We start from the raw sequence: 27,212 nt of genomic DNA, 5'->3' as shown, positions 1-27,212 counted from the left end.
CCGGAGCCTTCTCTGCTTAGTTTTAGTTTAGTTTAGAGATACAGCACGGAAACAGGCCCTTCTGCCCACCGAGCCCACGCCGATCAGCGATCCCCGCACACTTGCACAATTCTACACACACTAGGGCCAATTTACAATTATACCAAGTGAATTAACCGACCAACCTTTATGTCTTTGGAATATGGGAGGAAACCGGAGATCCCGGAGAAAACCCACGCCGGTCGCAGGGAGAACGTACAAACTCCGTACAGACAAGCACCCGTGGTCAGGATCGAACCCGGGTCTGTGGCGCTGTAAGGCGGCAACAGTATCACCACGCCACCGTGCCGCCCACTGCCTTGGCAAGGCCTTTGAAAATTGCAGTTAGATTTGTAGGCCACCGGGGGGGGGGAAGTTAAAGTGCTATTCTATGGATTGTTTGTCCAGTAATCACACAAAGATTAGATTATCAAGAGCAAACTAGAGCAAGGCCCACCTGCTATCCCTGTCCCAGAGCAGCATACGAATGTGGTTGAGGATTGTCGCTTGGCCCAGCTTCACCTCGATGCCTGACCGGCAGTCCTCATCGATAGGATGCCGAGAGAAGCCATGGTCCAAATCGTAATTCTGAGTGTCGCCGTCCAGCAGAGCAGCCTTCAGTTCTCCCCCAATCACCTGCGCCCCATGCTTCATCGAGGCAATGTTCTCGTCTGGGACTGGGGAACACAATGGTGAGCCACATTACCAGCAGCTTCACATCCCGCACACTTACCAAAGGCTCAAACAGGGGCCAGAAGTGGGCAACCAAACATCGCTGGCCAACAGAAAGCACACGGTGCTGCAGCCCTGCAAACCTTGGTCACCTGGTGCCCACCCAGAGTACAGGTATTACATTGTACCCAACCAAGATCCAGGGGACTCTCTCACTCAATGTTACCCAGCATCGCAATGGGCGGGAGAGTGCACTCTGCAGTCACAGTGATGGTGACCTGACCCATGGGTGTTAAAACAGTGTCACCCATAATGTTACTCTGTCAGTGTGACCTGCATGCAGTGTTCTGATACTCTGTGAGTGCTGGTACTCACAGAGTGCTGATACTCACTGAGTATGGGTATTCACTGAGCGTTGATACTCACAGAGTGCTGATACTCACTGAGTATGGGTATTCACTGAGCACTGATACTCACAAAGTGCAGGTACTCACAGAGTGCTGGTACTCACAGAGTGCAGGTACTCACAGAGTGCAGGTACTCACAGAGTGCTGGTACTCACAGAGTGCTGGTACTCACAGAGTGCTGGTACTCACAGAGTGCAGGTACACACAGAGGGCAGGTACTCACAGAGGGCAGGTACTCACAGAGGGCAGGTACTCCGAGTGGTGGTACTCACTGGAGTGCTGGTACTCATTGGGTGCTGTGCCTGGTGGCACAGTGAGTACTGTGCCCGGTGCTAATACTCACTGAGGATGCCCCGGTAGTTCAGCTCCATATCGCGACTCTCCGATCGGATTTTGATAGCGTCTAGGATGGTGTCAGCGGAGAGGAGAGCTGAGGGCCGCACAACGTTCAGCAACTCGGTTAAACTCATCAGCGGGAGTCGCACCACCTTCATGATCTCCGCATGCATCTCCTCTGGATTCTGTTTACACCAGTTCATTAGAGCCAAGAAAATGTCCTTCTCTGGAGCAGCAAAGGAATCTCGGGACACGACTTTGAGCAGAGCCGTCTGTGGGCACAATGGAGAGAGTCAGTGCTGGGTACCAACGACTGAACTATATGTAAACATGCCGGTAATATCTAACCCTTGCATCTACTCAGAACAGGCCCCAGTCACTACACTCATCTCGCCCTGTAAGCTCAATTAACATGTTACCTACCCTTGTTGCCAACACTCAAACATCTCAGCTGAAGAACAGCCTGGACCGGCAACTCAATATCCAGGGTGAAGAGTTTTCAGGTGAAATAGAAGAGAAGTATTGCACTGATAGTCAAAGATTGTAATATTTCAGTAGTGGGGGAAGATATATGTTCATGAGTTCATAAGTGAGGAGCAGAATTAGGCCATTCGGCCCATCAAGTCTACTCCGCTATTCAATCATGGCTGATCTATCTTTCCCTCTTAATCCCTTCTCCCCGTAACCTCTGATCCATATCCCCAAATCCTTGAAGACTCGTCCAACAATGCCATATGGGTAGAGATTTGTAACAAAATGGTGTTGTCTCTGTGCATGTGGTGTTTTACTAACTTCTCTCAGGGCATGCAACAGGAGATAGATTCAGATTTGTAAACAGACATCAGAGAGATATAGGAGGAAGAGCGTTATTGTACTGAGAAATTTCTATTTCCCAACCGGTAACTGGGATCGCCTGAGAGTTAAAGGCTGAGGAGAAGGGGCGGAACTTTTGAAGTGAGTCCAGGAGAGCTATTTGACAAAAACACACCTCATTGTGTCTTGGGGGCACTGTTATTTTGCTAAATGGGGCAGACTGCGGACAGGTGTGACAGCTCAGGGCTGGGCATCCACCAGCAGCAGAACCTGCAACCTGGCATCGCCCCTGGTTCAATGAAGAGTGCAGGGGGGCATATCCAGGAGCAGCACCAGGCAAGCCTGGGTGAGCGACAAAGCAGGACTACTACTTGCATGTCAAACAACACGAACAGCGAGCCACGGACGCAGCTAGGCAATCCCACAACCAATCGATCAGAACTGAGCTCTGCAGTCCTGCCATATGCAGTCGTGAATGGTGGTGGACCATCAATGGTGGTGTTGGGCAGAGCGAGGGACTGAATTGTCAGAGGGCGAGTTTTTGGGACCAGCGAGCGTAGTTCTATTAGCTTCAGAATAGTAATAGACGATGATAGGGCTGGTCCACGAGTTAAAATTCTGAATTGGGGCAAGGCCAACCTTACTGGTATTAGACTGGGACTTGCCAAAGTTGATTGGAGTAGGTTGTTTGCGGGAACAGAGGCATGAAGGCTAAGGCAGAAAGGAGTACGGAACTGTACTTGTGTGTGGGACTATGTGGAGATATGGGTGTGGTGCTAGAAGACCGGAGGGTTGCTACTGCTGCACCTCCATTTAAGGAACGATGAAAAGGAAAATATAGGATCTTTAGACCAGTGATCCCAACATCTGTGGTAGGAAAGTTATCGGACAGGATTCTGAGGGATAGATATACGTGTATTTTGAAAAACAGGGGCTGATGAGGGATAGTCAGCATGGTTTTGTGTGTGGGAGGAAGGTTGACAGGGGCAAGGCCGTAGATGTAGTCAACATGGATGTCAGAAAGGCCTTTGATGAATTTTTGTACCTCGGTATACGTTACAATAATAAACTAAACTTAAAGATGCTCCCTTGTTACACTAGGCTGGTTTTGCTGAGTAGCAACAAAATGTTTTAAAATGCCTTGTTAGCACACCGTGAATTCCAGCATTTCGCTGACAAGTGACAACAGATGAAATGGTATCTGGACTCTGTTTTCTTAAACAGCAGTCTGTTAGCTCCTCAGTCGTAGCTTCCTGCGACTATAAATCCAGCTGCCAATCACCTGTTTGTCGCCCTTCTCCACTGGGAACACTTTGTCCCCATCTGGTCCACCTGTTCCTTTAATGAATTTGACCACTGGCATCGTCTTAAACCTCTCTGTCATGTGCCGAACTGACCCGAATTCTCCAATATTTGATGCCCTCATCCCCAGCACCAAATTGATAAATAGAGACCCAGGTTCGATCCTGACAGCGGGCGCTGCCTGTGCGGAGTTTGTACGTTTTCCCCGTGACCTGCGTGGGTTTTCTCCGGGAAGCTCCGGTATCCTCCCACCTGCCAGATGTACAAGTTTGTAGGCTAATTGGCTTAGTATAAATGTGAAGTTGTCCTTAGTGTCAGTGTCAGTGTAAGGATAGCATTAGTGTACAGAGATCGCTGGTCGGCGCAGTCCCGGGGCTGATGGGCCTGTTCCGTGCTGTATCTCTAAACTAAACTAAACGAAGTATCATCTAATCCCAGCATTCCAACCATCGATATCAGAGCAATGGAAAGCACTCAAGGAAGTTTTAATGCGATCAGCGCCCACTCAAAGAAACTGAACTCTGGACAGTCACATCAACATGCCCCAGTTGCGAAAACAACGAAGAAATAAAACAAGATCGAGGTTTGGTACCGAGAGCTTAATGCTGCAGAAAACTTGGAGGAGTCTAGAAAGCAAAGAAGTAATTATGCACGCAAAAAGAGAGTAGGAAGAAAATACTGGCAAGTAAAACCAAAGATAGTTCAATGAATTCTGTACACATGTAAAGACCAGAAGATGTATGTGGAAAGAGGAAAGTGTGGAGACAAGGTTTTGAAACGTATAAGATTATTATCTTATCGAAAGAATAAGATATAAGAATAAGAATCTTATCGAAACGTATAAGATTATTAAGGGGTTGGACACGTTAGAGGCAGGAAACATGTTCCCAATGTTGGGGGAGTCCAGAACAAGGGGCCACAGTTTAAGAATAAGGGGTAATGCCATTTAGAACTGAGATGAGGAAAAACTTTTTCAGTCAGAGAGTTGTGAAGGTGTGGAATTCTCTGCCTCAGAAGGCAGTGGAGGCCAATTCTCTGAATGCATTCAAGAGAGAGCTAGATAGAGCTCTTAAGGATAGCGGAGTCAGGGGGTATGGGGAGAAGGCAGGAACGGGGTACTGATTGAGAATGATCAGCCATGATCACATTGAACGGCGGTGCTGGCTCGAAGGGCTGAATGGCCTCCTCCTGCACCTATTGTCTATTATTGAGTCAGGTTCTGAATGAAAACAGATGTCTTTGCCCCAATATTGGATACACAGGTGAAATATTCCAACCACCATCTGAGTGAAAAATTATTCCTCAGATCCATCCCTTTGGACAGACAGTCACAGCCTTTTTCCCCTAAGGTGGGGGAGCTGTGAACTAAAGGGCAAAGGTTTATGGTGAGAAAGAGAAATTTAAAGAGGACCCAAGGGGCAATTTTTTTCTCACACGGGAAGCGGTGGGTGTGTGGAACGAGCTGCCGGCAGACGTGGTAGAAGCAGAAACGATTAGAATGTTTAAAAGCCATTTGGACAGGTACATGGATAGGAAAAGTGTAGAGGGAAACATGCCTAATGCAGGTAAATGGGATTTGCGTAGACAGGAACAGGGTCGGCACAGACAAAGTGGGCTGAAGGGCAGGTTTCTGTGTTGTGTAGCTCGATTGCTCTTCTTATTGTTCACTTTAAATCTATGCCCTCTGTGTTTAGACATGACTGCATTGGGGAAAAGTGTCTCACTTTAAAATACCTTTTAAATGTCTGTCTCTACTATTTTCTCTGGCACCTTGTTCCCGATAACCACCATCCTCTATGTGAAGAACATACCCCTCAATAGATCCTCTCAATTTCTCTTTTATCTGAAAAACCTGACCTTCTAGTTCTCCCCTGTCTTGGGAAAAATACTCTGACAATGCACCGTGTAATTTTCTAAATATCTATGATCACATCTCAGCCTCCTATGCAAGCACTCCTTACAACTACAGCACCCTTCATTCCAGGCAGAATGAGTGCAGACTAACCAATGTTTTGCACAGCTGTGACATGACATCCAAAGTGAAAGCCTTAGCCTCAGAAGGCAAGCATAGCAAATGCCTTCCCATTACAAAATGTACCTGTGTCACCATTAAAATGGTTCCATTAAGGACAACAGAGTAAGTCAGGAAAGAATAGACTGTCATAAGTTGAAAGACTGGAACGACTAGGCTTGTTTGTATACACTGGAATTTAGAAGGATGAGAGGGGATCTTATCGAAACATATAAGATTATTAAGGGGTTGGACACGTTAGAGGCAGGAAATATGTTCCCAATGTTGGGGGAGTCCAGAACAAGGGGCCACAGTTTAAGAATAAGGGGTAGGCCATTTAGAACGGAGATGAGGAAAAACTTTTTCAGTCAGAGAGTTGTAAATCTGTGGAATTCTCTGCCACAGAAGGCAGTGGAGGCCAATTCTCTGAATGCATTCAAGAGAGAGCTAGATAGAGCTCTTAAGGATAACGGAGTCAGGGGGTACGGGGAGAAGGCAGGAACGGGGTACTGATTGAGAATGATCAGCCATGATCACATTGAATGGCGGTGCTGGCTCGAAGGGCCGAATGGCCTCCTCCTGCACCTATTGTCTATAATAGGCCCCCTTAAAGATTGACAAAGTTGTCTATTTGTGAAGCCACTGGAGATGGGCGAGGACTTAAATATTTACCGTGGAGTAAATCATAGGTGATAGGGAGGTGAAGAAGGCTTTTGGCATGCTGACTTTCAACAGTTAGTGCGTTAAATAAAGTAGTTGGGACCTTACGTCGCAGCTGTTGGTGTGGCCTAATTTGGAGTATTGTGCTCAGTTTTGGTCACCCTACTATAAGAATGATGCTAAACAAAGACGCAAAGTTCTGGAGTAACTCAGCGGGTCAGTCTGAAGATGGCTCCCAACTTGAAACGTCATCTAATACTTTTTCTCCAGAGATGCTGCCTGACCCGCTGAGTTACGCTGGCATTTTGTGTCTTTCTTTGGTATAAGTCGGCACCTGCAGTTCCTTGTTTCTACATAAGAGTGATGCCGTTGATCTCGAAAGAATGCAGAGAAGATTCATGAGAATGCTCCCAGATATCGATGGCCTGAGCTGTCGTGAGAGGTTGGGCTGGCTAGGACTTTATTCCTTGGAGGGCAGGAGGCTGTGATGTGATCTTATAGAGCTGTATTAAATCATGAGGGGAATAGATTGGGTGAAGGCAGGGAATTGTTTACCCAGAGTAGGTGAATAAAGAACCAGAGGACATGGGTTTAAGGTGAGATTTAAAAGGGACCTGAAAGGCAACTTCTTCACAAAGAGGGTGGTGGGTATGTGGAACGATCTGCCAGAGAAAGTAGTTAAGGTAGGTACACTAACAACAATTAAAAGACATTTGGACAAAATGGATAAAAAAGGTTAAGAAAGATTTGGGCAAACAGGACTACCTTAGATTGGCATCTTGGTTGACAATAGGTGCAGGAGGAGGCCATTCAGCCCCTCGAGCCAGCACCGCCATTCAATGTGATCATGGCTGATCATTCTCAATCAGTACCCCGTTCCTGCCTTCTCCCCGTACCCCCTGACTCCGCTATCCTTAAGAGCTCTATCCAGCTCTCTCTTGAATGCATTCAGAGAATTAGCCTCCACTGCCTTCTGAGGCAGAGAATTCCACAGATTCACCCATGATGTGGAGGAGGGTATATTTTATGACACTATACTGCAACCACTAGGATGGAAACATCTGTGTTGTCATGAGTGGTCTTCAGTTCAATGTAAAGATGTTTTGCTGCAACTGTGTAGGATCTTGGTGGGACCACATCTGGAATACAGATCTGGTCTCGCCTATTGCAGGGCCTGCCAAAGAGGGAGTGAGGTGAAGGTTCACCAGGCTGCTTCTTGGGCGAGTGGGTTTCCGTCCAGGGGCGATGGAGTCGGATGCGATTATATTCCATAGATTTTAGTGCAGGTTTTGACTGCAAACTTGACAGGTGGAATGTGAGGATGATGTTTTCCCAGGCTGAGGAGCCCAGAACTGGGGTTACCATCAGAGAACAATGGGATGGGTCAGCCAGAAACATTCCACGACCTGAACGGTGAATGATCCCAAGTCCTCACCTTGTGCAGGATGAGATGCTGAAGGTATTGAAGGCAGGAGGTACAGTGCCCTCTGGTAGAAGCTTGAAAACGCCTACCACCAGTTTCAGGAACAGTCTGTTATCAGGCTTCTGAACAGTTCTTGCATAAGATAGGGTACTTAATTAAGGCAATTAATGGACAGGAGGCCAGTGCAGGAAAATGGGGCCGGGGTAAATGATCAATCATGAATTTAATTAATTTTGCAGCAGGAACAATGGACTGAACAGGCTTTAACTGCTTCCATTATTATCTTAAATTATTTAATGACGTTAAAGCCTTAATCAGATCAGGCTTGATTTCTCATAATCAGCTCTGGCATCTTGCAGCAGTGTGACACAGTGCAGCCAACGCTCCTTTGATCTGGCAATGAGATTCCTGTTTGGGAATGTTTCACTGCATTTAATCAACCACATAAGTGATTGCAGAACATTTCTGGAGCAGTTTAAAAGCCACTTTTAAAGCCTGTAATAGGAATTAGAATCAAAGGCCCACAAAATGTGAAGATGGCATTTGGCCCAGGCTGGCAAAGCCTTCAGCGGGTGGACCCAAGTTCCTACTCGTTCTCTGGTACACCGGGGGCTCTTGTTCAAAACAATTTAGGGTTGAATTGGAATTAAAGTACAAAGTGATGTGACTTTGATGATTGTGGCGCCGTGACGGTTACAGCCTTACAGCGCCAGAGACCCGGGTTCAATCCTGACTAGGTTGGGGTGCTTGTCTGTGCGGAGTTTGTACATTCTCGATGTGACCTGCGAGGGTTTTCTCCGAGATCCTTGGTTTCCTCCCACATTCCAAAGACATACAGTTTTGTAGGTTAATTGGTTTGGTGTAAATATAAATTGTCCCACGTGTGTGTGGAATAGTGTTAATGTGTGGGGATCGTTGGTCGGTGCGGACTCGGTGGGCTGAGGGCCTATTTCTGCATCTCTAAACGAAACAAAATGAAACCAAAACCAAACACAGTGCAGGCAATCTCACCTTTGAAAGGGACAGGAAGCCTTCACTGCTAAGAATGGCCTTTGCATTTCTGTCCATGTACAAGCAGCAAGTATTGGAAAGCTTGCTGAGTGAATAAAGATTAGCCACGTCGTAAACCATGCAGACATTATTGATGCTGAGAATGGTGCAGAGGTACTCGGACGTCGCGGCCTCCAGCTCTGGGAATCCATACTTGTGGGCCAGGCTGAGAAAGTCCAACAGCACTTCTTCTTTCTCGTAACTCAGCGTGACCTGGCCAGTGTAGATGTATTTCAGAAGCATTGTAAACGCCTCTGCCGGTGTATCTGGCAACGGGATTTCTGCTTGCGAATGAGCCTCCCGCATTCCACCGTACAATAATGCCCTGGAAAGAGGCAGAGAGAAGATGCTTGGATGAATAAAGAGCCTTTGAATTCGTTAAAACAATCTGCATTCATGCAACACCTTTAATCTCGTGCAACGTTCCACGCAGGTTTACCCAAGTGTTACTGTACAAAGACTGCCCGCAGGCTCTGAAGGGCCGGGTGCAGGAGTTAGCCACTCGGCCCAAGTCTGCCCTGACCTTCCATCAGGCCCGAGCAGCTCCAGTCCCTCACCCACTACGAAAGTCCAATGACTCTTACCATTGGTTTGGCAACAGCTCTTCCCAAGACTGCAAGAAATGGTGGATAGTTTTGGATGCAGCCTAGCCCATCACAGAAACTGCCCCTCATCGACTCCATCTGCACTTCATTCTGCCTCAGGAAAGCAGCCAACGTAATCAAGGACCACTCACACCCCCGGTCATTCCCTCTTCATCCCTCTCCCGTCGGGCAGAAGATGCAAAAGCTTGAGAGCACGTACCACCAGACCACGAGAACAGCTTCTTCCCCTCTGTTATCAGACCACTGAATGGACCACTCATAAACTAAGGGTGTATTCCTGATCCTCCAATCTACCTCACTGCATGCAGCCTTGCACTTTTTTAAAATCCTCACTTTCTTAGTAACAGTAAGGCTATAATGTTGTAACACTATATTCTAGAAACATAGAAAATAGATGCAGGAGTAGGCAATTTGGCCCTTCGAGCCAGCACCGCCATTCAATATGATCAAGGCTGATCATCCAAAATCAGTACCCCATTTCTGCTTTCTCCCCATATCCCCTGATTCCTTGAGCTCTAAGAGCTGTATCTAACTCTCTCTTGAATACATCCAGTGAATTGGCCTCCACTGCCTCCTGTGACAGAGAATATTCTGCACAATTATTATTTTTCTCTTATATACAGCTTGATTGTACTCATGAATGATATAATTTATCTTGATAGCACACAAAACACAGCTTTTCACTGTATCTCGGTACACGTGACAATAATTGACCATTCTGTCTGCTCCACCATCTCTCATTCCCTCAAAAATATTCAGCACCAGAGATACACAACTCAGAGACAATGTTCCAAACAATTACAATTCGGCAAATAAGGAATTTCTGCCTGCCCCTCTCCGAAATGGCTGATCCCAGTCCTTGAGAACAACCTGGTTCCAGACACCCCACCCTCCATCAACAGCCTGCCCCACCCCATCAATCCTGCTGAGAAACTTCTGGTTTTCAATGCGAGCACACCTCATTCTTCCAAACCCTGAGAAGATCGACCAACTTTACCCAACCTGTCTTTACAGAGCAAGCATGATCCCAGAAATAAGTCTAGTGAGCCTGCACAGGATCCAGGCTAAAGCTAGTACATACTCTGCCACTTATAGAGGGCAAACGATGAGGGGAGGGGAGGGGGGAGGGGGGAGGGGGGAGGGGGGAGGGGGGAGGGGGGAGGGGGGAGGGGAGAGGGGGGAGGGGGGAGGGGAGGGGGGAGGGGAGGGGGGAGGGGAGGGGGGAGGGGAGGGGAGGGGATTGGGGAGAGGGGAGGGGAGGGGGAGGGGGACAAGTTGGAAGAGAGCATTGGTCAGGACAGAGTGTTATAGGTGAACACAGGGAATGGGGATGTTTGACTGGCAGATAGTTAGACAAAGGCTAGAGATAATAAAACAGGTGTGAGCCAAAAGGTTTGACTGGAAGCAAATTGTGAAGCCAGAGGGAGGGAAGAGATAGGTGCGAGTCCAGGTGGGGCACATGGTGGGGATGAAGGGCAGAACGTTGAGGGGGAAGAACGGGTTATAAGAAGTTACCTAAATTGTAGAATTGAATGTTCAAACCGTTGAGTTGTAGTCTACCCATGAATATGAGGTGCTGGTCCTCCTGTTTGCGTGTAGCCTCTCCCTGGTAATGGAGGAGGCACTGTACAGAAAGGTCCAGTGTGGGAATGGGAGGGGGAGTTAAAACAGCCAGCAGGCCTTGGCGGACCGAGTGCAAGTGTTCGGTGAAACGGTCGGCGAGTCTACGCTGAATCTCGCAGGGGGCCCAAATCAGGATCACTGGCTGCAGTAGATGAGGTTAGAGAAGGTGTACGTGAGCTGGTAGGTCTGTCCTTGCAATAATCTCTGCCTCTCTGGCATCTACTGTGTCAGGGAGGTTTAGATGATTACACCAAGCCCATCTGCAGCAACCAACACTAGGCAACCTGGGTGCATCCCACCTGGACCAGTGACTTGTTTAATAATGGTCAGCCTTTCCAGCACCTCCCCTTTATAATTCCCCCATCCATTACCATCGCCAAAATCTCAGGAGAAGGAGAGGTGGCAAAGTTCTCTTCCTCGGTAAAAGCTGGATCAATGCTCATTCAGTATTCCAACCATGCCCTCGCCTCTATGCAGAAATCACCTTTGGATCCATATTCCTCACTGCATGTTCATTATTTACACACTTCCCCACGATCTTTTCATCCCTTTTCATTTTATCTGCCACCCTGATCTTCTGCTTTCACTTTGCATTCGTAATAAGATGGATGGGTTGACAGCACAAATAGAAACAAATGGGCATGAGCCGGTGGCCGCCTCAGAGCTGCAGCATGATCGGGGCTGCGTTTGACTTCTCAGAAGGATAAGTGAAAAGCAAACGCAGGGGTGGGGGCCAGTTCAGTTAGGAACGAATGCCATCACTGCAATACTGAGCCGTGAACTTCAGAAACTCAAGACATTACCCAGTTTGGATGGAGGTGAGGAACAGGAAAGTTAAAAACAATATCCAGGCTGACTAACTACACTGCAAGACAGATTTGTATTAAGGAATAATAATGGGGGCTAGTAAAAAGCCACTGCAATCACGGGCGACTTTAATCACCGTCTGGATTGGACAATGCTGAGGGAAAACGCCACATGTTCATTGTGTCACGCAGCCCAGACACAGGCCCTTCAGCCCATAATGTCCATGCTGACCATCATAGAGTCATACTTCGCTCCAACTTGCCCACACTGGCCAACATGTCCCATCTTCACCTGTCCCACCTGCCTGCATTTGGTTCATATCCCTCTAAACCTGTCCTATCCATGTACCTGTCTAAATGTTTCTTAAATGTTGCTATAGTAATAACCCATCTACACCAACCCCAAGTACCAGCACTTGATCTGGAATCCTTTCTGCCCTGGCGATTTCAGGTGTTCATCCAGATATTTGCTCAATGTGAAGATTCTGACTCCTTCCCCCACCCCCCTCCCCCTTTCCCTCAGGCAATGTGGTCCTGATTCAGTTTGTTTCAGTTTCAGTTTAGGTTATCTTCACGTGTACCGAAGTACAGCGATACACTTTTGTTGCTTTTCCAATTCCAATTATCCTCTTTCTCCTGCCTTCCAACCTCTTTATCAAGTCCCTTCCAATGGGCTGGGACGTCAATTAAGGGGTGAGAGGTGAGGTCGTCACTGCCAGACGTTTCAGATGAACTTTCATAAACCACAAGAAAGGCTCTTACGAGAAGGACGCACCGTCCGTGACTCGCTGCAGCGGCAAAGGATGGTCTCGGATTGCCCACAATCTTACTCTTTCTGCAACAAGCTACCAGGGTCCTCTGCCATCAGGTCTGTCAGCAAAAGCCTCCAAACCCTGACGACATCCACCCTTCACCGAGTTACTGCCCACGGGGTTTAACCGACGGGTGGGCAGAATCGATGCTGCGGCCTAACAACAACAAATCCACAACTCCAGCACCTGTGGTGTGGTCAGTGTGTCACAGGGACCCGAGGCTCCAGGTCACAGCTGGTAACCGTGGTGACCGACCCCCCCCCCCCCCATCCCCCCCACCTCGGTAAAACCAGATATCACACCAGGGGCCAGACACCGGAGGGGAAGATCACCGAGAATCCAACTGACGGCAACACAGAGCAATACAGATACCTGAAGTACTGGCAGCGGGCAGCCAGGATCACACGATGGGCAGCAAAGCGCTTCTTCTCCACCAGGAAGGTGACATCGCTGTACTCCTCGCCGTGAATCAGGGCGCCCACGTGCTCCGAGAGGATGTGCACGTGATCGATCTCCCCAACCGAGGTATATGGCCGCAGCTGGTGGCTGTTGCTCATGGTGTTGGCATCGACCCTCCCAGTGCACTGAGGAGAAAGCACAGCCACCAGGTAACACCCATGCACCCAGTCCAATCACGCCCCGCTCCCCTCCCCTCCCCTCCCCTCACACACAAACCCTGCCTTCTGCTTACTGTCCTACGTGTCCTCTATGTCCCACACGTCCTCACTGCCCCACACGTGTCCTCACTGCCCCACACGTGTCCTCACTGTTGCACACGTGACCTCACTGTCAGACACATGTCCTCACTGCCCCATGCATGACCACACTGCCCCACACATGTCCTCATTGTTGCACATGTGTCCTCCCTGCCCCACACGTGTCCTCCCTGCCTCACACGTGTCCTCACCATCCCAAATGTGACCTCACTGTTCTACACTTTCTCTCCACCTTCTCTCCACCGTGTGTGTCCCCCCCTCTCTACCGCTCACTCTGTCTCCCTTTCCGTCTGAATCCTCTCGCCTCTCCTCTCCCATTTCCCAAGACTTCTCCCCCATTCTCCCCCTCTCTCTCTTGCACCCTCCAAGGGTGGAATTGTCAAATATCAGGGGGTATATAGTTAATGTCAGAGGGGAGCAGAGTTTAAAGGAGATATCCAAAGACGTACAGGTATGTAGGTTAATTGGCGGGTAAATGTAAAAATTGTCCCTAGTGGGTGTAGGATAGTGTTAATGTACGGGGATCACTGGGCGGCACGGACTTGGAGGGCCGAAAAGGCCTGTTTCCGGCTGTATATATATGATATGATATATGATATGTGGGGCAAGTTTGTTTACACAGAGAGTGGTGGGGGCCTAGAAAATGCTACCAGAGATGGTGGTGGAGGCAGGTATGATAGTTGCATCTAAGAGGCTTCTAGATGGACAGAGGAAATTGCAGGGAATGGAGGGATATGGATCACTTGTAGGCAGAGGATATTATTTTAATTTGGGATCATGGACTGCATGGACATAAAGTAGAAGATGTGATGAACAAGTTCTCAGTTGGCACAAAAACTGGTATTGCTATTAATGATGGGAAGGACAGTTTTAGGTTACAGACCAATATTGATCAGTTGGTAATGGAAAACAAATAAATGGTCAGAGCAATGACAGATGGAATTTAATCCTCAAACGTGTGAGGTGATGCACTTTAAGTGGACTGAATGTTGCTCCCTCTGCTTAAGGTGGGCACAGTAGGGACAAACCAGGAATTTAAAGGATACAGCGCTTTATATCAGTGGAAGGGAAATTATTGGAGTTTTCTTCGGGATATGATCTACCAGCATCTGGAGAGGATTGCACTGGGGCGGTCATGTCTGACAAATGAGTTTTTCCTGGTGGTGACAAAGGTGATTGATGAGGGTAGGGCAGTGACTGTTGTCCACGTGCTCTTCAGGAAGGCAACCAACAAGGTCCCTCTTGGAAGGCTGACCCAGAAGATGAAGACAGATGGGATCCACGGAGAGTTGGAAGATTGGATTCAAAATTGGCTTGGTCATAAAAGCCACGTGATGGTGATGGTGGCATGTTTCTCTGACTGGAGATCTGTGACCAGTGGTTTACCCGAAGGATCAATGCTGGGACCTTTGTAGGAAGTTCCTTGGCTGGTTGCACTGTGGCCTGGAGTCGCAGTTCCAACTCACAGGAATGCAAGTGGCTACAGAGAGTGGTGGACTCCTTCACTACATCTTCAAACGACACTGCCTGAAGAAAGAGGCATCTACCATCAAGGATCCTCACCATCCGGGCCATGTCCTCTTCTCACTGCTGCTATCGGGCAGGAGGTACAAATGCCTGAAGTCCTACACCAGCAGATTGAGGAACAGCTACTTTCCTACTATTTTCCCAACAGCATTTTTCAATGGAGGATGGCTGGCAGGGAGCCCCGCCGAGAATGATAGGAGACCCGGGAGTGCGAAGGGTTCGAGGGCTGAGAACTATGGAAGACCCGAGGAAGATGAAGGGGGGGGTCAAGAAGGAAGGGGGACTCGGCAGGGGTGGGGGTGGGAAGGGGGGGGACGGGCAGACTGCCGCCACGTGCGACGACAGGCAGTAGGTAGGACTGTTTGGTCAACTTTTGTAACCTAGTCAGCACCAAAAATTGGCAACACCTATGTGCTGCCTCGATGAGGTCTGCTATAAGATTATACTGGGTTGTATGCAAAACAAAGCCTTTCACTGTTACTAGGTGCACGTGACAATAAAGTATCATTGAATCACTGAACCGTTGACTGCAGCATACTTGTGCATATTACAGTAAACAGCCTGATGTTTGTGATTTGGATGACAGTGGAGGTGGGTTGATCAGTAGTTTTGTAGTCAGTCGACACAAATATTGGTGGAGTCGTGACTCGCCGGGAAGGTGTCAAAGGTTTCAGCAGGAGAAGCATCAGTTACAGATTTGGGCGGACAAATGACAGATTGAGTTTCATCAGGACAAATGTGAGGTTGCACTCAGGAAGGTCAAATTTAAGATGAAAGAGGACAGTACATGGCCACACCCTTCAAAGCACTGATGCACAGAGAGGTCTTTGGATGCTAGTCCATACCTCCCTGAAAGTGGCAACATAGACTCAAAGGTATCACAAAATGCTGGAGTAACTCAGCAGGTCAGGCAGCATCCAGGAGAGAGGGAATGGGTGACGTTTCGGGTCGAGACCCTTCTTCAGTCTGACCCGAAACATCACCCATTCCCTCTCTCTTAGATGCTGCCTGACCTGCTGAGTTACCCCACCATTTTGTGACACCTTCGATTTGTACCAGCATCTGCAGTTATTTTCCTACACAATATAGATTCAAAGATCTACACAACACGGAAACAGGCCCTTCTGCACACATTTAGAATGGAGATGAGGAACTTTTTCAGTCAGAGAGTGGTGAAGGTGTGGAATTCTCTGCCTCAGAGGGCAGTGGAGGCCAGTTCGTTGGATGCTTTCAAGAGAGAGCTGGATAGAGCTCTTAAGGATAGCGAGTGAGGGGGTATGGGGAGAAGGCAGGAACGGGGTACTGATCGAGAGTGATCAGCCATGATCGCATTGAATGGCGGTGCTGGCTCGAAGGGCTGAATGGCCTACTCCTGCACCTATTGTCTATTGTTGCCATTCTGGGCTAGTTCTATTTCCCTAAATTTGGCCCAAAGCTGTCTAAACCTTTCCTCTCTTTCGACCTGTCCAATTGTCTTTTACAAGTCACAATTGTATCTGCTTCTATAGATTCTTCTGGCAGCTCAGTGCAGATATGGACTACCATCTGAGTGAAAAAAGTGCGCCTGATATTCCTCTTACATCTCTCCCCTCTCACTTTACGTTTGTATCTCTAGCCTTTGAATCCTCTACTCTCGGAAAAAAAACGGAGAGAATTCATTTTACCAATGCCCCCGGTAATCCTACGTTCCAAAGAAATAAGTCCCAGCCTATCCAACTTCTCCCTTTAATTCGAGCCTGTAAATCCAAGCAATATCCTGGTGAATATTTTCTGCACCCTTTTTAATGTAATGACATCCTTCCTATAGCTGGGTGACCAGAACTGTACACAGTTCTCCAAATGTGGTCTCACCAACGACATGTACAGCTGTATCATGATGTACTCAATGCCCCGACTGAGGAAGGCAAGTGTGTCAAATGCCTTCTTCACCACACTGTCCACCTGACTTGCCTCTTTCATTGATCCGTGCACCCGTCCTCCCATATCTCTCTGTTCTGCCACACTCCCCAGGGCTCTACCATTTACTGTGTAGGTCCTGCCCTGCCTTGACATCTCTAGATGCTACACCTCACACTTGTCAGAGTTAAATTCCATTTAGCTGTCCTTGGCCCACCTTCCCAACTGATCTAAATCATGCTGAAAACTTATATATATCATTCCTCACTAGCCACCATGCCACCAATTTTGATGTCATAGAGTCGTGCAGTACAGAAACAGCTGTTGTATTCGTCCTTGCCAACCAAAATGGCCCATAAAAGCTAGTCCCACCAGCCCACGTTTGGCCCAGATCCCTCTAAACCATTCCTATCCATGTACTCCTCCAAGTGTCTTTTAAAATATTGTTATTGTATCTGCATCGCCCACATGCTCTGGCAGCTCGTTCCATATTCCCACCACTAGTATGAAAATGTTGGCCCTCAGGTTCCCATGAAATTATTTCCCCTCTCACCTTAAACCTATGTTTCTTGATTCCCCTACTCTGTGTAAATGACTGCCCATTCAACCTACCAATTCCCTCACGATTTCAAACACCTCTCTGAGATCGTCCCTAAACTTCCCGCGCTGAAAGGAATAAAGTCCCTCCGGCCCGACTTAGAAACATAGAAAATAGGTGCAGGAGAGTAGGCCATTCGGTCCTTCGAGCCTGCACCGCCATTCAATTTGATCATGGCTGATCATCCAGCTCAGTAACCTGTACCTGCCTTCTCTCCATACCCCCTGATCCCTTTAGCCACAAGGGCCACATCTAACTCCCTCTTAAATATAGCCAATGAACTGGCCTCAACTACCTTCTGTGGCAGAAAATTCCACAGATTCACCACTCTCTGTGTGAAAAAAAACATTCTCATCTCGGTCCTAAAAGACTCCCCCCTTATCCTTAAACTGTGACCCCTTGTTCTCCAGATAGAGTCAGCCCAGGTCCTGGCAACTTCCTCATAAATCTTGTCTGCACTCTTTCCAGCTGAGCAACATATTTTCTATAGCAGGGTGCCCAAAACTGAACTCAATCCTCCAAGTGCAGCCTCAACGTCTTGTACAACTTGTCACTTACAAATGTACTAACAATATTAACCGCATTTTCATGCAAATCGGCAATGTAGATAACAAACATCAGAGAACTCAGGACAGGCCTCCAATCAGAAAAAAACAAATCACTACAGCTATCCTTTGACTCGTCCCTCCAAGGCAATTTTGAATCCAATTTGCTACCACACGACATTCATCCCACGAGGGAAACTGATCTGCCAATAGCCATAAAAAAACAAAATACTTGAAACATTAAATTAAAGTGACCACACCTTGAATTCCTTGTAATATAACCTTGCAGACTAGCCTACTATGCAAGACCTTGTCATCGGCCTTGCTAACGTCCATACAGACAATGTCCACTGCCCTGACCTCATCGATATCCTCGTGGCTGACCTCTTCAAAAACGCTTTCAAATTTGTGATGCTAAAATACATTTCCCACGCACTGAGTGATGCTGACTATCCCTAATCAGCCGATGCCTATCCAAATGGCGGTAGATCCTGTCACTCAGTATCCCCTGAACATCTTTCCCACCATTGACGTCTGGTTCCCCAGCCTGTAGTTCCTGACTTGCCTATGCTGCCCTTCTGAAACAACATTACAACATTAGCCACCCTCCAGTGTTCTGGAACATAACCTGTTGCTAAAGATGATGCCAATAACACTGCAAGGGTCTCCGGAATTTCCTCCCTAGACTCCCACAATGTCTGGGGATGCATTTTAGTTTTAGTTTAGAGATACAGCGTGGAAACAGGCCCTTCGGCCCACCAAATCCGCGCCGACCAGCGATCCCCGTACATTAACACTATCCTACACATAAGGGACAATTTACAATTTTACCAGGCCAATTAGTACCATAACCGATCAAGGCAAGTGTGCCGAACATCTTCTTGCCAAATCTGTCTACCTGTGTCGTTACTTTCATGGACTCCAAGGTTTCCCTGACCTAAAACACTGCCTGGTGCTCTACAATTTACAGAGTAGGTCCTGCCCTAGTTTTTAGACCAAAATACAACATCTTGCATTTATCAGAATTAAACTCCCCCTGCTATTCCCCAGCACAATGGCCCAGTTGATTAAGATCCTGTTGTAATTTAAAATAAACTTCTTCACTGTCCACTATATCACCAATGTTAGTATAACCCACAAACTTACTAACTAGAGCAACTAACACTTAATAACGTTTGGAGTATTGTCTCAGTTCTGGTCATCACATTGCAGGAAGGATATCAAGGCTTTCTAGAAGTTCCAGAAGAGGTTTACCAGGATGCTGCCTGGATTAGGGGGTATTAGCTACAAATAGAGTTTAGACAAACATGGATTGTTTTCTCAGGAACGTCAGAGGCTTTGAAAGGGAAGGTTTAAAAGAAATTTATGAGACAAGTTTTGTTTTTACACAAAGAGAGGAAGGTCAGGGTCATTCAGGGTGGAAACAGGCTTTTCGGCCCAACTTGCCCGCACCAGCCAACATGCCCTATCTACACTAGTCCCACCTCCCTGCGTTTGGCCCATATCCCTCTACACCTGCCCCATCCACATAGGTTGACATAGAATGCTGGAGTAACTCAGTGGGACAGGTAGCGTCTCTGGAGAGAAGGAATGGGTGACATTTCAGGTCAAGGCTCGTCTTCAGACTGAGAGTCAGGGAGGAAGCAAACCGGAGATATGGAAGGGAAACGTGAAAATGTCAGATCAAAGCAGACAATGACAAGGAAATGGAGACTGGTTCATTGTTGGCTGAGGGGAAGGTGACGGGGAACGAGGCATATAATCAGTAAAATTAATCAGAAAGTGAAACTAGTCAGACAACTAGGGTGGAGAGGTGGGGGGTGGACAGAGAGAGGGGGAAAGCAAGGGTTACTTGAAGTTAATCAATACTGCTGGGTTGGAAGCTGCCCAGGCAAAATATGAGGTGCCGTTCCTCCAAGACTCTATGTCTTGTTGTCATGGTTCAATGGTTCATGAACTGGTGTACTCAGATCCCTGTGATCAATACACTTCAATCCCTCGCCCTATGATGGTAACTCTAGATTTTCTTTGTTTTTGCACTAACTTGCAACTTTAAATAACTAATAATTTATTGCATGTTTATTTGTTACTGTTGCATTTAATGTGCCTGTAAAGCAACAGCAAGTATAATTTCATTGCTCTGGTTCATATCCAGACATATCACAAATGGACACTCTAGACTCCTGGTGACCATTATTCCAAACGTCTCCCCTGCTCTGTACCTGTCTGATCCCAACTCCATTACCAGCTCACCTCCCCTCCATTCCTCCCCCCCTCCCCAACCTTCACTCCAGCCCCACTCCCACTGTATCCCTCACACTCTCCTCCTTCCCTGTCCTCCCTCACCTCCCCCTCCTTTCCTTCCCATCTCCTCTTACATCCTCTTCCCACACTCACACCACCTCCCTTACCTCTCCATCCCATCCCTCATCTCCCACTCCCTCATATCCTGCTCACTCCCTCACATACCCCTCTCTCTCCCACATCCCTCCCCCTCTCTCCCATCCCCTCCCCCTCTCTCCCATCCCCTGCCCTCCCTCCCTCCCTCCCTCCCTCCCTCCCTCCCTCCCATCCCCTGCCCTCCCTCCCTCCCATCCCCTGCCCTCCCTCCCTCCCTCCCACCCCCTGCCCTCCCTCCCATCCCCTGCCCTCCCTCCCATCCCCATACCTCACAGACCGTCCTTCCAACCCACACTACAAACTCCATCCCTCCCACCCTACCCGTTCTGCCCTCACACTACTTTCCTAACCCCCACCGCCTTCACAACTCCTCCCTTGCTACCCCTCCCTCTCCCCAAGCCACTCCCTCCCTCCATCTCTCCCTCCTTATCTGCCTGTCTCTCTCTCCCCCCACCTTATCAATATAACCATCTCTCTCTCCCCCTCCTCCTCATCCATCCCTCTCCCACCCCGCTCTCTTGCTCCCCCCTCATTATCCATTCCCCCCTCTCCCTCTCCCCCCGCTCTCCCTCCCTCCCCCTCTCTCTCCCCTCTCTCTCCCCCCTCTCTCTCCCCTCCCTCTCCCCTCTCTCCCCTCTCTCCCCTCTCTCCCCCTCTCTCTCCCCCTCTCTCTCCCCCTCTCTCTCCCCTCCCTCTCCCCTCTCTCTCCCTCTCCCTCTCCCCTCTCTCTCCCTCTCCCCTCTCTCCCCCTCTCTCTCCCCCTCCCTCTCCCCTCTCTCTCCCCTCTCTCTCCCTCTCCCCTCTCTCTCCCTTCTCCCTCCCCCCTCTCTCTCCCCCTCTCTCTCCCCCTCCCTCCCTCCCCCCTCTCTCTCCCCTCTCTCTCCCTTCTCCCTCTCCCCTCTCTCTCCCCTCTCTCTCCCCCTCCCTCTCTCCCCCTCTCTCTCCCCCTCCCTCTCTCCCCTTGTCTCTCCCCTTGTCTCTCTCCCCCTCTCTCCCTCCCCCCTCCCCACATCCATTTGTGTTACCGGCTTCTCCCAGTCGCCGTAGGTGACATCACACGGGCTCTGGACGGCTCTGCGCATGCGCCACTCGGCGGTCGGCGCTGGATGACGTCGGCGCGTCCGCGACCGTCACGGGAAGACGGCGCATGCGCGGCGGCCCTTCGGCCCGTCCGGGGAACCCCAGACCCCACCATGACCCATGACCCCACCATGACTCACCCTGACCCTCACCCCCACCCTGACCCCAACCTGACCCATGACCCCACCATGACTCACCCAGACCCCACCCTCATTAAGGGCAGGGCCAATTGTGACCGATGTGAGAGGGGAGGTAAATACAGAAGTTAAAGTGTTGTACTTAAATGCGCGAAGTATAAAAAATAAAGTGGATGAGCTTGAGGCTCAATTAGTCATGGGCAAGTATGATGTTGTAGGGATCACTGAGACATGGCTACAAGGGGACCAGGGCTGGGAACTGAATATTCAGGGGTACACAACGTATAGAAAAGACAGACAGGTGGGCAGAGGGGGTGGGGTTGCTCTGATGGTAAGGAATGATATTCATTCCCTTGCAAGGGGTGACATAGAATCAGGAGATGTTGAATCAGTATGGATAGAAATGAGAAATTGTAAGGGTAAAAAGACCCTAATGGGAGTTATCTATAGGCCCCCAAACAGTAGCCTCGACTTAGGGTGCAAGTTGAATCAGGAGATAAAATTGGCGTGTCAAAAATGTAATGCTACGGTGGTTAGCAACATGCAGGTAGACTGGGAAAATCAGGTTGGAAATGGACCCCAGGAAAGAGAGTTTGTAGAGTGCCTTCGAGATGGATTCTTAGAACAGCTTGTACTGGAGCCTACCAGGGAGAAGGCAATTCTGGATTTAGTGTTGTGTAATGATCCTGATCTGATAAGGGGACGAGAGGTAAAAGAGCCATTAGGAGGCAGTGATCACAACATGATAAGTTTTACTCTGCAAATGGAAAGGCAGAAGGGAAAATCGGAAGTGTCGGTATTACAGTATAGCAAAGGGGATTACAGAGGCATGAGGCGGGAGCTGGCCAAAATTGATTGGAAGGAGGCCCTAGCAGGGAAGACGGTAGAACAGCAATGGCAGGTATTCCTGGGAATAATGCTGAGGTTGCAGGATCAATTTATTCCAAAGAGGTGGAAAGACTCTAAGGGGAGTAAGAGACACCTGTGGCTGACAAGGGAAGTCAGGGACAGCATAAAAATTAAGGAGAGGAAGTATAACATGGCAAAGAAGAGTGGGAAGACAGAGGATTGGGACTCTTTTAAAGAGCAACAAAAGTTAACTAAAAAGGCAATACGAGGAGAAAAGATGAGGTACGAGGGTAAACTAGCCAATAATATAAAGGAGGATAGCAAAAGTTTTTTTAGGTACGTGAAGAGGAAAAAAATAGTCAAGGCAAATGTGGGTCCCTTGAAGACAGAAGCAGGGGAATTTATTATGGGGAACAAAGAAATGGCAGACGAGTTAAACCGTTACTTTGGATCTGTCTTCACTGAGGAAGATACACACAATCTCCCAAATGTTCTAGGGGCTGGAGAACCTAGGGTGATGGAGGAACTGAAGGAAATCCACATTAGGCAGGAAATGGTTTTGGGTAGACTGATGGGACTGAAGGCTGATAAATCCCCAGGGCCTGATGGTCTGCATCCCAGAGTACTTAAGGAGGTGGCTCTAGAAATAGTGGAAGCATTGGAGATCATTTTTCAATGTTCTATAGATTCAGGATCAGTTCCTGTGGATTGGAGAATAGCAAATGTTATCCCACTTTTTAAGAAAGGAGGGAGAGAGAAAACGGGTAATTATAGACCAGTTAGTCTGACATCAGTGGTGGGGAAAATGCTGGAGTCAATTATAAAAGACGAAATTGCTGAGCATTTGGATAGCAGTAACGGGATCGTTCTGAGTCAGCATGGATTTACGAAGGGGAAATCATGCTTGACAAATCTACTGGAATTTTTTGAGGATGTAACTAGGAAAATTGACAAGGGAGAGTCAGTGGATGTGGTGTACCTCGACTTTCAGAAAGCCTTCGACAAGGTCCCACATAGGAGATTAGTGGGCAAAATTAGGGCACATGGTATTGGGGGTAGGGTACTGACATGGATAGAAAATTGGTTAACAGACAGAAAGCAAAGAGTGGGGATAAATGGGTCCCTTTCGGAATGGCAGGCAGTGACCAGTGGGGTACCGCAAGGTTCGGTGCTGGGACCCCAGCTATTTACGATATACATTAATGACTTAGACGAAGGGATTAAAAGTACCATTAGCAAATTTGCAGATGATACTAAGTTGGGGGGTAGTGTGAATTGTGAGGAAGATGCAATAAGGCTGCAGGGTGACCTGGACAGGTTGTGTGAGTGGGCGGATACATGGCAGATGCAGTTTAATGTAGATAAGTGTGAGGTTATTCACTTTGGAAGTAAGAATAGAAAGGCAGATTATTATCTGAATGGTGTCAAGTTAGGAGGAGGGGGAGTTCAACGAGATCTGGGTGTCCTAGTGCATCAGTCAATGAAAGGAAGCATGCAGGTTCAGCAGGCAGTGAAGAAAGCCAATGGAATGTTGGCCTTCGTAACAAGAGGAGTTGAGTATAGGAGCAAAGAGGTCCTTCTACAGTTGTACCGGGCCCTGGTGAGACCGCACCTGGAGTACCGTGTGCAGTTTTGGTCTCCAAATTTGAGGAAGGATATTCTTGCTATGGAGGGCGTGCAGCGTAGGTTCACTAGATTAATTCCCGGAATGGCGGGACTGTCGTATGTTGAAAGGCTGGAGCGATTGGGCTTGTATACACTGGAATTTAGAAGGATGAGGGGGGATCTTATTGAAACATATAAGATAATTAGGGGATTGGACACATTAGAGGCAGATAACATGTTCCCAATGTTGGGGGAGTCCAGAACAAGGGGCCACAGTTTGAGAATAAGGGGTAGGCCATTTAGAACGGAGATGAGGAAGAACTTTTTCAGTCAGAGGGTGGTGAAGGTGTGGAATTCTCTGCCTCAGAAGGCAGTGGAGGCCAGTTCGTTGGATGCTTTCAAGAGAGAGCTGGATAGAGCTCTTAAGGATAGCGGAGTGAGGGGGTATGGGGAGAAGGCAGGAACGGGGTACTGATTGATAGTGATCAGCCATGATCGCATTGAATGGCGGTGCTGGCTCGAAGGGCTGAATGGCCTACTCCTGCACCTATTGTCTATTGTCTATTGTCTCACCCTGAACCCCACCCCCACTGACCCCACCCCCACACTGACCCCACCCCCACACTGACCCCACCCTCACCCTGACCCCACCCTGACCCTCACCATGACCCTCACCCTGACCCCGACCCCACCCCCATCCTCACCCCCACCCTGACCCACACTGACCCCAACCCAGATCCCTCACTCTGTCCACACCCTCACCCCCAACCAGACCCCACCCCCACCCCCACCCTCACCCCCACCCTCACCCACACTGACCCCACCCCCACCCTGACCCACACTGACCCCACCCTCACCCCCACCCCCACCCTCACGCCCACCCTCACCCCCACCCTCACCCAACCAGACCCTACCCTCACGCCCACCCCCACCCTCACCCCCACCCTCACCCCCACCCTCACGCCCACCCTCACCCACACGCCCACCCCCACCCTCACCCCCACCCAACCCTCACCCCCACCCCCACCCTCATCCTCACCCACCCAGACCCTACCCTCACCCTCACCCTCACCCAACCAGACCCTACCCTCACCCCAACCCTCATCCTCACCCACCCACACCCTACCCTCACCCCAACCCTCAACCCCCACCATGACCCACCCAGACCCCACCCTCAACCCCACCCTAACCCCCACCCTCACCCCCACCCTCACCCCATCCTTACCCCAACCTGACACCACCCTTACCCCCTCCCTAACCCCACACTCACCTCACCTTGACCCACCCAGAGCCCAGCCTGACCCCACCCTCACCCCACCGTGACCCCAACCCTCACCACCAGCTCCACCCGACCCTGACCCACTCTCACCCCCATCCAGACCCACACTGACCTCACCCCCACCCTCACCCCTACCTCCACCCGCACCCCCACCCCCACCCTCACCCTCACCCCCACCCTCACCCCCACCCCACCCTGACCCACCCTGACCCCATCCTCACCCCATCCCACCCTCACCCCCACCCTGACACCACCCTCACCCCCACCCCGACCCCCACCCACACCACACCCTCACCCCTACCCAGACCCCACCCTCACCCCCACCCACACCCCACCCACACCCACCCAGACCCCACTCTCACCCGCATCCTGACCCACCCAGACCCCACACTCACCCCACCCAGACCCCACTCTCACCCGCACCCTGACCCACCCTGACCCCACCCTCACCCGCACCCTGACCCCACCCTCACCCACCCAGACCCCACCCCCACCCTGACCCCCCCAGACCCCACCCTGAGCCCCAGAACCCACCCTGACCCCACCCCACCCAGACCCCACCCTGAACCTAGGTTATCCCAGACCACCATGACCCACCCTGAGCCCCACCCAGACCCCACCTTGAGACCCTCCTGATCCCACCCTGAGCCCCTCCACTTCTCCCACCCACACCTCATCTCATTGCATCCCATCCCCCACCCACCTTGACACCACCCACTCCCCCTGCCTGCCACCCATTAAACCTCCCCATCCACTTCTCCCCCCACACCTCCTCCCTGCACCCACGCATCATCTCACCACATCCCGCCCACTCCCCCACCCTGAACCCACCCTCACCCCCTGCATCCCACCCACTTACCCACCATTCCACTTCTCCCACCCACACCAACTCCCCCACCCACCCTGACACCACCCACACCCACATCCTGTGTGCTCCCACCCCATGACATCATTCATTGACCCCACTCACTCCCCCCATCCACTCACCCACCCCTTCTCCGCACCCACACTCCCCACCACCAGGTCCTACCCCCACCCCATCACTTCCCTCCACATCCCCTCACCCACCCACACCCCATCTCATCCTCCTGCACTTCCACTCACCCACCTCTTTATTTGCCGGTCTCATCTCCACACACTCTGTTGAGCTGCAGCATTTGTCCAGAACATCAACCATCCTTTTGGCTCCACCGGCAATGCCAGACGTTGTTTTGCACATCGGTACCAACAACAAAGGTAGAACAAGGGGCGAGGTCCTGTGGAGTGAATTATGGGGAGTTTAGAAAAAGGTTAAAAAAACTGGACCTTGGTAGGTTGCCGGAAAAAGGAAGGGCAGGAAAAGGATGATAGGACAAATGAATGTGTGGCTGAGGAACTGGTGCAGAGGGTCGTGATCTGATTTTTGCACCCGTCTGATCACCACTGGGATAGACTTTAGGAGAGCTCCCCCTCCCCTCCCCCTCCCCTCCCCCCACTCACCATCAACAACACCACAGTCACATCCGTGGAGTCAATTAACTTCCTTGGCACCATCATCTCCAGGGACCTAAAATGGGAGACTCCACAGTCAAAAAGGCCCAACAGAGGATGTACTTCCCGCGGCTGCTGAGAAAGCACAATCTGCCACAGGCAATGATGGTCCAGTTTTATACTGCCATCATAGAGTCTATCCTCACCTTCTCCATCATGGTCTGGTTTGGCTCAGCCACCAAGCATGACATCCGGAGGCTGCAGCGCATCGTTCGATCAGCTGAGAAGGTTACTGGCTGCAACCTTCCCCCCATCGACGAACTGTACACTGCAAGGGCCAGGAAGCGAGCGGGCAAGATCATGTCTGGCCCCTCTCACCCTGGCCATAAAATCTTTGAAGCACTTCTCTCTGAAAGGCGACTCCGGACTGTCAAAGCTGCCACAGCCAGACATAAAACCAGCTTTTTTCCCCACGAGCAGTAGCTCGACTCAACAACCAAACGTCTGTAGCCTCCTTTTGCTCTGGTATTTTATTTCATTCTTCACATGTTTATTCTTTAATGTTTTATTCT

The 27,212-nt window shown here is 49.7% G+C and overlaps 1 protein-coding gene across 3 annotated transcripts in view; it reads right to left on the bottom strand.

Annotated features, from left to right (window-relative positions):
- btbd9 (BTB (POZ) domain containing 9) overlaps nucleotides 1-26,299 on the bottom strand; it is a 92,264-nt gene extending 65,965 nt beyond the window's left edge. The window contains exons 1-5 of one of the 3 annotated variants that reach the window (XM_078399986.1): nucleotides 26,279-26,299; nucleotides 12,911-13,122; nucleotides 8,654-9,017; nucleotides 1,441-1,705; nucleotides 476-695 (exon numbers count right to left, since the gene is read on the bottom strand). In XM_078399986.1, coding sequence (XP_078256112.1) covers nucleotides 476-695; nucleotides 1,441-1,705; nucleotides 8,654-9,017; nucleotides 12,911-13,122; nucleotides 26,279-26,299 — 1,082 coding nt within the window. Of the gene's footprint in view, nucleotides 1-475; nucleotides 696-1,440; nucleotides 1,706-8,653; nucleotides 9,018-12,910; nucleotides 13,123-21,245; nucleotides 21,290-26,278 lie in introns of those variants that run through there. The other 2 variants (XM_078399988.1, XM_078399987.1) reach the window with 2 other exon arrangements.
- Nucleotides 26,300-27,212: the final 913 nt, after the last annotated feature.

Source organism: Rhinoraja longicauda, chromosome 5 (assembly GCF_053455715.1).
Source record: "Rhinoraja longicauda isolate Sanriku21f chromosome 5, sRhiLon1.1, whole genome shotgun sequence".
Classification (NCBI taxonomy): Eukaryota; Metazoa; Chordata; class Chondrichthyes; order Rajiformes; family Arhynchobatidae; genus Rhinoraja; species Rhinoraja longicauda.
Note: the sequence above shows the minus strand (reverse complement) of the source record. Positions and strands in the feature narration are given on the sequence as shown.